Consider the following 13,410-nt stretch of genomic DNA (forward strand, 5'->3'; position numbering starts at 1 on the left):
TGGATAATGAAAATGGTGCGTCATTGCAGTAAGTTTGAAGTCAATGCACTTTCCTTCCATGTTTAGCAATGCTTACCTCTAATCAGTCTTAATATTACTTTGCATTCTAGATATATCAGACACTAACTATTGCAAGCTGGGCAACAGGTCCTGTGGGATATAATGGTGGCCCGATTCTACCATTCTCAGGGCCAGCATGGCTCACACAATGCACTGCATGTTGAATTCTGAAGTGACTTTAGCCCCTCGCTATCTCTCCCACCACTCGTATAGGTTATGTGACAGCATAGTACCTCTCTCTGTCATGCCTGTGGTGTGAATTCCCAGAACAGATTTCCTGCTAGTGCTCTGATACTACATTGAACATTATCAGTTAACCCTCTGAAGCAATTCTTCCTCCTAGGTAGCATTTTTTGATGATGATTCTGGCTCTGTACAAGTTATTAAAAAGATTAAGACTTTCTTGTTCAGTAAACCTATGGCTCGTTATAATTCCACCATTGTGCTGATAGTAAACAGTGGTTTCTTTTTTTGACTATTGGTTAATTACTGAAAACTAGTGGCAAAGGGACATGTAATAGCAGAGTCAGGTTAAGAGTTTACAGCACCTTGTTGTAGTATGAGAGACGCACATAATTCTAGACTACTTTGAAGTAGGAAGCAGGCCAGTAGGATCATATGACCTAATTTTAGAAGGCAGTTTTATGGTATTTTTAGAATCTAATATGATATGTGAAAGGTTTTAATGCATGCACTAATCTTTATTCTGGTGCTTCATCAATGGACATTTGTATTGAAACTTATGTCCACATCAATGCTTAAAGCTGAACTCCAGGATAAGCAAATATTGTCAAAATACTAGAGGCATGTATATTGTTCCTTGAATCTTGGTGTGCTTTATGTATTTCATCGAGATCTGTGCAGTAATCCAGAGTAAAACATTTTCTTTGTGTAGGCGCTTCCAGTAATAAAGACTAGTCACTGCTATCTCTGTTTGTATGCAGGGTAATTGGTCTTGTCTCTGCCCCCAGCCTGCAGTGGGTGGGTCTGCTGGGACAATGCCATTTTAACAATGGTAATAGCTAGGTTTGGAAAGACATTTGATGGATTTATATCTTCTGTGCCTGTTAAGGAATGTATTTAATATTAAAGTTTTTATGCCCAGAGTTCAGCTTTTAAGCAGAACTACAAACTACATGTATTAAAGCAGTAGTATAAAACTACATATGTTCCTATTTATTCTACCTCATATTTTGTAGGTGTTCAAACAGAAGCTTCTTTCTTTGTGGCATTTTGTTGCCCCTCCATTGCCAAATCCATCTATAGCAGTTGTATAGTCAATGCTGGGTAGCACCCCACCCTAATTACAGCCACTGGTATCTCCTCTCCACTTTTGTTGAGGAAAAAAAACGTTTCCCTCTGGGTGATCTATGTACATTACTGGGATTTTAACAAATTTTGTTGCAGATTCCTATCTTTTGTTATTTTGAAGAAATAGCTGTTTGCTTGTCTGTATACATTTGCAGAGTGAATATGGATGGGAATGACTTTATAATTATCAATCAGCTGCTGCATCTGCAGGATTCTAATGAGGAAAGTGGCAGGATCGGAATCCCTTTAGACGTCACCCCCTTTGGGAGCATCTCACGAAAAAATACATTTTTGTTACAGAGAATGCCCAAATCTGATTTGTATTGCAGTGCAGACTTCTGGGAAAATCGGTGAGCCAATCACACAAGCAGGAAATGACATTTCTAGGGGATGTTTTGTACACCATCTGTGTCCAGAACACCGCCAGGTTGCCACATTGCATTGCATTTTACAGAACATTATATTTTTAATAACATTCAATTACAATGTGACTTGTGTAGCAATTGTATATATTATATTATTGTTTTATTTGCTATTTCTTTCCCCATGAAAGTGGAGGTACCCTTTAAGTTTGGCTTTATGGCACCATTTTTGACATCTGTAAGTGTAACCTAAAACCATATCAATTAACAAGCAATAATGAAATATCCCCCTCCTTGTGCATTGAACATCGGGAAACAAATTCCAAGAAGTCATAGCTGTGTCATAGTTTATGATGTAGCATGTGTGGCTACCTTGCCCCAGGCTGTCAATACTCTATTGTTAAAACTGAATGCATAACACTTCATTTGAATTCTTTTTTTTAATCTTGTTTTAAATATTGGTAAACCAGAGTGTTAGGAAATATATTTGGTTGTTCTTTGAAGGCTGGATTTTGGCTGCATGTGATCACCTTAATGAACTCTAGATCTTCTCTTGGGGGCTAAACTGATTAGTGTATTCAGCGAAATAAATCTGAAAACATCAGCACCCTTACTTTAAAGCAGAACAAAACTCTAAAAATAAAAATAGCTGGAGGCAGGACTGTTGGAGGAGATGCTGAATAAGTACCTATCTATCAGTATCTAGAACCTCCCCTAGATCGGGTAGCCATGTCAGGATGGGTGATTTCAGAGTTGGAGTTGTATTTCCTCTTCTGTGAAGGTTAAAGTATAAGTAAAAATATTTTTTTTAGTTAAAATATTACTAAACTTACAACAGTAAAATCAGTCTGTATATGGAGCAAAGTATGCTTGTTGTTCTAATTGTGGAACCTAAGGGGTTAATTCTCTGCATTGTGTAAAAAGGCCGTTTGATCCTGACTTCTCTGCTCCTCCTCTTGTTCAAATGTCCACAGCTTATCTCCTAATAAGACAGACTGAACCATAGCCATTCTGCACATGCTCAGTTTGATATGTATTGCTAGAGAGTTTTTTTTTTTTTTCTTGGGAAGGGTGTATGTGATCAGCACTGGGCCAATCAGCACTGTCCAGACTGAGGTCAGGGGTTTTGCATCCTTCTAGAGCAGAAAGAAAACTCATCCTACAATCTTTAATCAGTGCTCTGCTGAACACTGATAGAAGTCACAAGACTGCTCTAACCGCTGATGAGAAAAGGTATTTAGCAGTTTATAATTACTGAAATAATTGCCTTTCCATGTTCTGTGTACTGTGGGATACCAGGTAGAGTGAATGCAGGGTCCTGCGTTTAGTAACACTTTAATGTCATAGGGTTTTTGTGCTGCTATCTTTAGCAGTATTTAGCAGTTTATGTTTAATAAAATGATTGCATTTCCAGGTTTTTATTCCTGCCTGTGCCCCCTTTAAGGAAATACAATGTCTCTATTTGTCTTGTTTACTGTTATCACTGGGGGTGAAATATCCAAAATTTTGAGAAGCAACGGGGAAACTAGTTCTGGCGACAACCAGGCATTCCCACACTTTAGAGGGATTCCTTCTCACTTCCTGTTTTGGCTATGGGACAGGAAGTGAAGGGAGATCTCTCCAATAGGAGACAGATGACAAAAAAAAAACCCGAAAGGGGTTATAACCCTCCTTTACTTTATCCAAAATTAAAAAAAAAAAAGTTTTGCCTTTAGTCTCTCATAGAAGTTGACATGCTGCCAGCCGCGGGGCTGGATGGTGGACCTAAACACCTTAATCTCATGCATTGGGGCTGTACGCCCAGTGTACGTGAGGCCTTAGCGGTAAAGCCATCGCCTGGCTGAGGAAGACATTGTAGGCAATGACCATTATAGTGCATTAAAATGTATTAACGTGCACATCTGACTGAAAACAGGTGGCTTTTCTTTGCACGTCTCCACTGCGGAATCCCTGCTGATTTCTTGATGTAGGCTGCTGGTGTGGAAGTGAATTTAGGATGTAATGGTAATCGGTAATTATATAACCTCTCTTTCAGGTGATGTGCCTTCAGGATTTCTTTGGTGATGATGACATTTTTATTGCTTGCGGACCAGAAAAGTTCCGTTACCAGGATGATTTCTTGCTGGATGAGAGTGGTAAGAGAGACTTTCAAAAAGTATAACAAGTTTAACAAGTGTTCTAACACTCACTGTACTGTCCAAGTTTATGTCAGCTCCAAACATCTCACATTAGATCCAAGAACAACAAAAACCCTGCAAAGAAAATATTTCTGTTCTGTGTAAGAAACAGATGAGGATATGTTAACAGATTTAGGATTTAAAACATTGTCCTGACTGAATGACTATACGGTCTACACCTACCTTTGGACTAGAGTAAGAATGTATTTCCACTTTTGCAGCCAAATTGGGATAACACCTTTTTTTTATATAATTTAAATGTTCCTATTCACATAGCATTCTTAAAAATATATATATTTAAAAATCGTTACATAGCTTTTTACCTTCTTATTTTGCTTTTCACTTTGTAGTGGGCTGTGGAGTTACATTTAGTATATTTAAAGTTGTATTAAGCCCAAAAAAAAAAGATAATATATTGCAGCAATCCTTAAATGTGATGGCTGTGTTAGTTTTCTTCTTTTAGGCTTTTTCCCCTTTATTTTCACTTAGTGATCTGGTCATTATTACACTTCCAGCCTTATGCTGTCTCCAGTCCAGATAGAAGAGCAATGAAGACACTCTTGGAGTGCAGCATTGTCAGTCTGGGTGGAAGCACGAGCTGATTTAGATGAAATTGACTAACAAATTAAAGTGGTTGTAAACCTCAGACATGAAATATGAACAAAGATTATCCCTCTATAGTGTGCACTTGTCTCTATCCAGAGCACTAAGGATCATTTCTACCTGCTGACTTGTTCCTCTGCTATCAGCCTGAATCACTTCTGACATGTTTCCTGACACCAAGAGAAAAATGGTGACAGGGGAGGGACCTCCAGCAGATTGACAGCCTCAGCTCTGTTCCTGCAGGGGTGTCAAATTGGCAGCCCTCCAGCTGTTGGGAAAATACAAGTCCCATCATGCATGGGTGTCATGCTTGTAACTGTCAATCTTGCATTGCCTCATGGGACTTGTAGTTTGGCAACAGCTGGAGGGCCGCCAGTTTGACACCTGTGCAACAGTGTGTAGAGGAGGGGTGTCTATTTCCTACAATCAGCTCTCAGAGCTCCCCTCACTAAGCTCTGCCATGTGTCATTTCAGCTCTACACCCCCTTTTTTCTGAACTCTCAGACAAGTTTTAGAAATTCAGCACTTTGAACGATTGTAGAGAAGAGAATGTAGCAGATAAACATGTACAACTTATGTAGGAGGATTTGTTTTGTCTCTGTGCATCATCTGAGGCCAGTCACTTCAGTGAGTATATGTTAGGGTTTACAACCACTCTAACACTTTTTAAGCCGTTGCAGCAACAGATTATTTGGTTTTTTTGTAAATTAATAATTGGCTGGATCATCAGGTGAAAATAAAGGGATAAAGGCCTAAAAAGAAAAGACTATCACAGCTACTACATTTAAGGCTTGGTAAACTGCAATATATTACATTTTTGTTTTGGGGTTTAATAATGGCACTCAGTGGCACTTCATTCAAGTCTCTGCACAGCTGCATGGTATGTTGAACTGCAGTGCGGTGACAGGCTGCTGTATATATGCATCATGTAGAGATTTTTCTGCAACGCACTGCACTACGCATCACACCGGCATTGAAGTGAGAACTGGGCACATTGAAAGCAATTGTTGTCTATGTGTCCTTGTGGTCAATGGCATTTATCCAGTGCAGAAAAACACCAGCCACAGCAAATAGTGTGAATGAACCCTAATAGTAATACAGTATGCAGGAAATTCTAATACTTTCTTGTATTATCCAGGTGTTAGTTAAAGCATACTTGTAGGAAGTGGAAGATAATTAGGTGGCTGCAGTTAGAAAGTAAAGGCCCCTAAAGGCTTCAACATGTACCTGTAGTCTATTCCAGTGTCCATACCCTAACATGATGCACTTCCACTGACAAATTGGGGCTGATTTACTATAACTGGAGAGTGCAAAATCTGGCTTCCAGTTTTTTTTGTCAAAACATAATTTTTTTTAACAATCAGCAATGCTTTATGGAATGAAAATACAACAGATACAATGCAGACATGGTATTTCACAATAAACAAAAACTCCTATATACAATATAAAAGGCATCCAGAAACATCTCACAGGTTGCATACTATAACCACTTCGACACCCTGTAAACCATCAAGGGTGGTCAACAGAGGGAGGACAAGGGCATCACTTCAAGGGAAGGGGGAGTGGGGAGGTGGGATTGGGAGGGGAAAGGGTGGAAAAAGACAAGCAAAAATGCTGGGTATCAGAGAAAAGGGAGGCAACCAGCCCACAGGGGGGAGGTACAAGGAATACGTAATGCCTACGCAACCCCTAGTCTAATTAAGGCAAGTCCAGGTCCACTCCACATTGGCTAATGCGATGTCCAAGGTCGACAAACTTTATCATACTTCCACGGGCAGCCACGGTTGATATGTGTCAACTTATATAGGCGCAGAGCAGCATCATTTGTGGCTTCCCAGGACGCCACAGCGGGGAGTACAGTGGAAGCCCATTTACAAAAAAAAAATTAAATTCCTTCTTTGCATAAAATAGGAGAAAGGGGATAAGCAGATTGGTGTAATGGGGATGCTGGGTGTCATTCACAGCAGTGCCAAATCCAGGAACTTGGGGAGTGACAACTGAAGTCTAAGGTTAATCAGATCAAACACATCAGATCAAAAACAGAGACTTTAGGACATTCCCAAAACATGTGTTAATAGGAGCCCATTGTACCCAACATTGGGGACAATGGGTATCCCAAGCAGGATGTATTCTATGCACTGTCTCTGGAGTATAGTACAAACGATGAAGAAATGTGACCTGAATAAGTTTATCTCTGGAAGTGATTACCAGTTGGTGGCTTTGCTCAAGACAGTCCCTACAATCTACAGTACCTTATCTAATGAGGGGTTTCCTCCTTCCAGAGATTTTTTGTCAAAACTTAATTGAACAATCTGAAGTTAGAAGTTGATTGGCTACCATGCGCAGCTGCGCCAGATTTTGCACTCTCTAGTTTTAGTAAAACAACCCCATTGCATGCCTATGTAAAAGAAAAGGGTGAGCCAGATCTCTCTTGAGCTTCAAAGCAAGACTAGCATTCTGAGAGTCCAGCTTGTTAAGGTTTCAAGATGCTCTACAAGAAAACTGGTAATATGTGTGCACTGCCACATTACTGTCTTTGAAGGAAACTTATTAGAATAGATTTTTGGGTGCTGCTACTGCTGACTTTGCAGAAATACCTGTCAACCTTTTCAGATTTCACTGTCTGCTTACTTGTTCCAGGGTAGTAAAGAAAGGATCAACCTAAGAGTCTATACCTTTGAAACAAGTCAGAAATGGCAACTCCAATATTTCTCCAATTCTGTAATTCATTTTATGTGCACTACATGTTGTCAGGTGCATTCTCCTTTGCAGGTGGTGCTCAACCACCGCGGCATTGCAGGAGGTGAGGAAGTCAGGAGGAATCTGTTCCTCTATGGTTTCCTGGGTTGCCAGCGAAACAATCCACTTGGATGCTGCCATCCCATGTGATTCTGGTGGCCATCTTGGGTCAGGCGGAGTCTTTGTAAGACCCTGGCTTCTGGACGTGGCACGCATTTTGAGATTGGACAGTGCAGGGAAAGGTTACCCATCTGCCAGGGAAAGTGAATAGCAGTAGGGAAAGGTTCCGGAAGTGTAGGGACAGTCTATCCTTTCTAGAGATTCTTCCAATTAGGCACAGACCAGCTAGGCCACATTCCACCGTTAGAGGCAGATGCTGTCAGCACACTGGACCTGCTTTTTGAGTGTTCTTAGTCGGGTTTTCTCCCACTGAGCAGTTTGTGTCTTTTGGCCATGACTTCAATGGAAGTTCTGTTATTTGCAATTGGACTCTGTGTGTTTACTGCCACAGCGCCATGCTGCACCCACCCACACATGGGTATACTTTAACCGCCTCCCGCCCGCCATATCAGGTAATGACGGGCGCAAGGCGGTTCTCTCATTCTGGGAGGACGTCATATGACATCCTCCCACTCTAACCGCGCATGCGCGACTCCGGGAGCACGCAGTGCGGCGATCGGTGGTGCGCTGTGTCCCTTTGGATACAGCGGATCACCGATCAACGGAAAGAGCTGAAGATGTCGGCTCGGTTATGTGATCAGCTGTGTCCAATCACAGCTGATCACATGTAAATAGGGAAATGACGGTTATCTGCATTTCTCTCCTCACGAGCTGTCACGCTGACAGCTGGAGAGGAGAGCCGGTAATCGGCATTCCTCGGAGGTGACATGTACACTGATCATCAGGGCACTGATGATCAGTGTGCCCTGATGATCAGTGTAGCCCCAGCATTGCCACCTGTCAGTGCCCATCAATGCCAGCTGTCATTGCCCATCAATGCCACCTGCCAGTACCCATCAGTGCCTCATCAATGCCACATATCAGTGCCTACCAGTGCACATCAATGCCACATATCAGTGCCCATCTGAGCTGCCAGTCAGTGCCACCTATCAATGCCAGTCAGTGCCACTTATCAGTGCCACCTATCAGTGCCAGTCCATGCCGCCTATCAGTGCCAGTCTATGCCGCCTATCAGTGCCAGTCAGTGCTGCCTAACAGTGCCAGTCAGTGCCGCCTATCAGTGCCAGTCAGTGCCGCCTATCAGTGCCAGTCCATGCCGCCTATCAGTGCCAGTCCATGCCGCCTATCAGTGCCAGTCAGTGCCGCCTATCAGTGCCAGTCAGTGCCGCCTATCAGTGCCAGTCAGTGCCGCCTATCAGTGCCAGTCAGTGCCGCCTATCAGTGCCGCCTATCAGTGTCATATATGAGTGCTGCCTTTCAGTGCCCATCAGTTATGCCTGTCAATGCTCATCAGTGCCACCTACTAGTGCCTCCTCATCAGTGCCCATCAGTACCGCCTATCAGTGCCCATCAGTGCAGTCTATCAGTGCCCATCACTGTAGCCTCATTAGCGCACATCAGTGAAGGAGAAAAATCACTTGTTTCCAAAAATGTATAACAGAAACTAAGAAAAAACATTTTTTTTTCAAAATTTTCGGTTGTTTTTGGTTTGTTTATTAAAAAATAAAAAACCCAGAGGTGATTAAATTCCACCAAAAGAAAGCTCTATCTGTCTCAAAAAAATGATAAATATTTCATATGGGTACAGTGTTGCATGATTGCGCAATTGTCATTCAAAGTGCGACAGCGCTGAAAGCTGAAAACTGGCCTGGGCAGGAAGGGGGTATAAGTGCCCTGTAGGCTAGTGGTTAAAGTAGGACTGTGTTAGAACCATTCTGTTTATCATTTATTTTTGTAGATTGGTAAAAAGTTAGAAGCTGACATGTTTTATTGCTATTTCTGTGCTCCCTATGGGAGATTTCCCCCTCATTTTCCCTAATTTATGGCTAATATTCCACTGTACTGTTAAGGTGTGTGTGGAGAGCCTGTTTAATTAATTATTTTACACTGTAGCATTTGTTCCTAAAATAGGAATTGTTCATAAACTAATTGAACAAAAATGGCTTCATTACTGCTGAGACAATAATGTGTGGGTTGGATGAACATCATAGGGTAATCAGTATTACGTGGCAATGTATAATCCTGAGTGAAGTGCCAGTATATAGTACTGTATGTCTATGCCAGCAAAGAACATACAAGCAGATTTTCCTGGAATGTTGATGATGGCATCAAGTGTATTTTACAAATCACTAATTAATGGGGTTCAAGTTTTGCTGGATGACACATTTGTAGCTTGTTAATCATGACTCTGATCTTACCATATCTGGATACCATGATGACTTTCTCCAGGTTGTGCATGCCACCATGTCCATGCTCACAAACATATTAAATATTCATTACAAAATATCCTGTAGTTGTTTGTGATACTCTGTGGCCCGTGTGTGGTTTGGGTTTTCTGTGTAAAGAGTAGGGTAAAGGTGCGGGGGGCACGTGAAGATCAGAAATCTACCAAAATTGTGAAGGAGGGAGAATACTAATGTCACAGGACCAGCAGCCCAGGAAGTCTAGACTACGGAAGTGTCGCCAAGATTGTTGAAGAACCTTGGCTCTTTTGGCAAGTTTAAAAGAGTAATGATCCATTCACACCATTCCTAACTGTTGCAGTACGTTTTACATTGCAGATTAAATGGGCTGCCAACACATTTCAGTGGCCCAAAGTCCACACCTGCACATGCATTGTGTTACTCTGCATTGTGGTGTGCTGGGATGGAGGTGTGTGGGTGTGCCGTTCAAAATGAACTGCACATTACCGCAGTGCAGTTGTAGTAGCAAAGCCTTCAGCAGCAATGTGCAATGTTTAATAACATTTTTTGTTTTCCACAGTATTTTCTCTGTTTATTTTGACTTATATTTATTGGACATTTTATATATATTTTTTTGGACTTTTATTTCACAGTATTTATCATTGAATGATTTTTCACTGGTTACCACGTTTTGATATTTTATGCACATGTCTAATAATGATCATGAAGATTTTTATCACCAGGTTTATTAATCCTATTATTTATATATAATAATCAGGTTTATACAATATTAGAGCACGGCACCCTAATACTATAATCTTTGTCCCTTATCTGCACATATATATGAGGATGTGAAAGGGAGCCTGCGATCTATTAATATTTTAATATAGAATACAAACTCCAGTGGCTCACAAGTGACTCTATATCCAATGTGCATGGCCACCCCCTTACATTGGCAGTCTGTGGAAACTCAGCTAAATGGATGCAAAAAAAAGATTGCTTGTGCTGGCTCTGAGGAAGAGGCAAGTCCTTGAAACGCGTTAACCTGTTGGAGATCCAGGGTTCCTATTGCGGACAGTCATGTAATGTGCTGTTCTTTTATGATGTGCCTTTGATGTATTTGTCGTTTGTGAGTATACTACTTATCACCTTTTTATTAATAAATGTGTTTTAAGGTAATGCACTAGGCCAGTGCGCCCTGTTTGTTTTCTTTGCATTCAATGTTTTTGGACTTCTCCAGTCCTTTGAGGGCAGCAAGGCGTGCACTATCCATGACATTTGAGATGTGGTCTAAGCCTCTATTGAGTCCACCCCCAAGTACAGGAGTATTTGTGTTTGTCATTTCTGCTAAATGGATATCTGGTTTCAATGGTTGCTTACCAAAGAGAAGGAGCTATTCTGCTCCTGCAGCATTGGCTCTATTGATTCATATCAGCAATGGATTTATTTAGGCACTTTTGGGCAGAAGATCACTCTGCTCAGCTGCAAGCTGGCTGAATGTTTTTAGACCCAGACCACCAAGAAGAAGACACAGTGTATGTGCCGCAGTTGACAGAGTCAAGCAAAGCTAATGCTAGGCTCTTTTAAGTAAGACACAAATTAGATTTTGGTATTCAAGATTGGCATGAGCAGATCTTTTGCTTAGGTCAGGAGGTAAGGTCTGCTTGTGATCATCAGTATTTCCACCCACAATTACTTAGAGTATGTTACCATTCATCCCCATAGTACAGGTGTGTCAAATGCAATGTTATCATAGACTGCATGAGCATTATGGTTGCCCGGATGTATCCGTTAGACTAGATGTCCAGAGCATCCCTAGCACCCTTACATCAGATGTCAAGAGCTTCCCACCATCACAAGTCAAGAGTGCCTCACCCTCTCTTACATCACAGCGCACCTCCCCTTACCTTGTGCTGCTGCCAGGAAGAAGCTGGGAGCAAAGTTGGGAAGCAATATGTGCGGTGTCTGGAGGAGGACCAGAGAAGGGATGGAGTCAACTGCCAGAGTCTGCTGAATGCTGAGACCAGACGAGGCTGAGACAAGGTGGTGCTGCAGCTGCACTGAGAGGCGCAGGATCTGTAGGAAGAGTTCTATCCTCCTCTCTGCTGCCAACTGCTGTGATGAGGAGGGGAGGGCAGAGATTATTCTCTCTACAGCTGCATGGAGAAGTTCCAGATCTAGAAGGAGTTCTGTCCTTCTCTTTGCTACTGGCTGCAAAGTTGCAAGGGCCACATGAAATGGCCAAGCTGGCCAAATTCACGTGCTATAGAAGGTGTCTAGAGAAATAGTGGTGTGAACATCCTGTGCTACCAATCAGTGAAAATAAAGTAAATGCTTTTACCAAATGTGTACTTACAACAATGTGTAAATAAAGTAATAACCTCCAGCTAAAACACCAGTTTGTGTTCCAACAAATCAGAGCAAATCTTACATAGTTACATAGTTAGTCTGGCTGACAAAGACAAAAGTCCATCCAGTTCAACCATAGAAATCTAAATCATAAAAAAACTGTAGCACTGCTAATAATGTGCAAAGCATAAAAAAGATCTTAAATACTTAAGTGGTAGTATCATACCTCACATATAAAGTCCAGGTTTAAAAAACATCACTTATATCCAATCATGCATTTCAAACTCTATAATAGAACCAAATTAAATAATAAAGTTCATTGTGCAGTCCCTTTCACAATATTTCTTCAAATATTTGATACTCTCGTTCATCCCTGAATATATTATATCTCACATCTGTTGTGGATCACACAAATCCTATCTGTGTTTCGGAACACCATGTGCTCTGTCCCAGAACTCTCACCTCCAATTAAAATAAGCCAGCATATATGATCAGATTCTCCAAAGCACCACTTCAGCCTCCGTCCACAGGTGTCTTCCTAGGGACACCAATTCACACCTCCAAGAAATATCTGAGATGCTGTGTCTTTAAGATGTTTTAGATATTCATGCAGCCATGATTAGGGCTCAGTTATTCGTTTCAGAAAGGTAAACATGTTGCCTCCTTATTAGAACTTTCCTAGCGGAGGTAAATCACTGCCCTCCAACACCACATGACACAACACCATTTTTTTTCAGCAGCACTATGCTTTTTTATGATTTAGATTTGATAGAGAAATTGTGCTTTTCTGTGGGTTTTTTTTAAAGACATTACAGTACAGGGCAATATATGGACATCACCTTATCGTTGCCCATTGTGACACACAACACAGTGAATGGATCACTAGATAAAAGGGAACAATCATTGAATGATCACAAGGATAGTCTAGCATGATGGAAAACCTCTTTGTGAGAACAAGCACTTCTGACGCTTGTCAATACTTTTTATGGCTCGAGAGCTATTCCTCTACTGTTCATCATTCAGTTATCACCAGAGCTGCAGGAAATGGTTGCATTGATCAGAACATTATTCTGAAATAAAAATGCCTCTTAAGATTTAAAAAGGTAATTTTATCATTGTCTTCCACGTACCTATGTAAGGCCATCAATGTCGGGACAGACCACATGCTTTTGTATGTTTGCTCCAGAACCGAGACATTTACACACTGCTCCCCTAGAATCTTTATACCACTCTGCCACAGAGAAACCCCCAGAGTCTTATTATTTTATTGGATTGTATGTCCTCATCCTTTAAAGTGTTGCTGAACCCACAAAAGTGCAATCAGTCTGTATATGCAGTAAAGCATTTTTGTTATACTCAGTGTGGAACCTAAGGGGTTAATTCTCTGCATTTTGTAAAAAGGCTGTTTGATCCTGTCTTCTCTGATCCTTTCCTTCTTCCACAGTC

The 13,410-nt window shown here is 41.3% G+C and overlaps 1 protein-coding gene across 2 annotated transcripts in view; it reads left to right on the forward strand.

Moving 5' to 3' along the window:
- Window positions 1-13,410, forward strand: part of DCLK1 (doublecortin like kinase 1) — a 474,120-nt gene that overhangs the window by 196,706 nt on the left and 264,004 nt on the right. For both annotated transcript variants that reach the window (XM_089690856.1, XM_089690855.1), the window contains exon 4: window positions 3,769-3,868. In XM_089690856.1, the coding sequence (XP_089546982.1) occupies window positions 3,769-3,868 (100 nt within the window). The remainder of the gene's footprint in view (window positions 1-3,768; window positions 3,869-13,410) is intronic.

Source organism: Staurois parvus, unplaced genomic scaffold, assembly GCF_062004578.1.
Source record: "Staurois parvus isolate SC_StPar_1 unplaced genomic scaffold, SC_StPar_1.0 ptg000544l, whole genome shotgun sequence".
Taxonomy (NCBI): Eukaryota; Metazoa; Chordata; class Amphibia; order Anura; family Ranidae; genus Staurois; species Staurois parvus.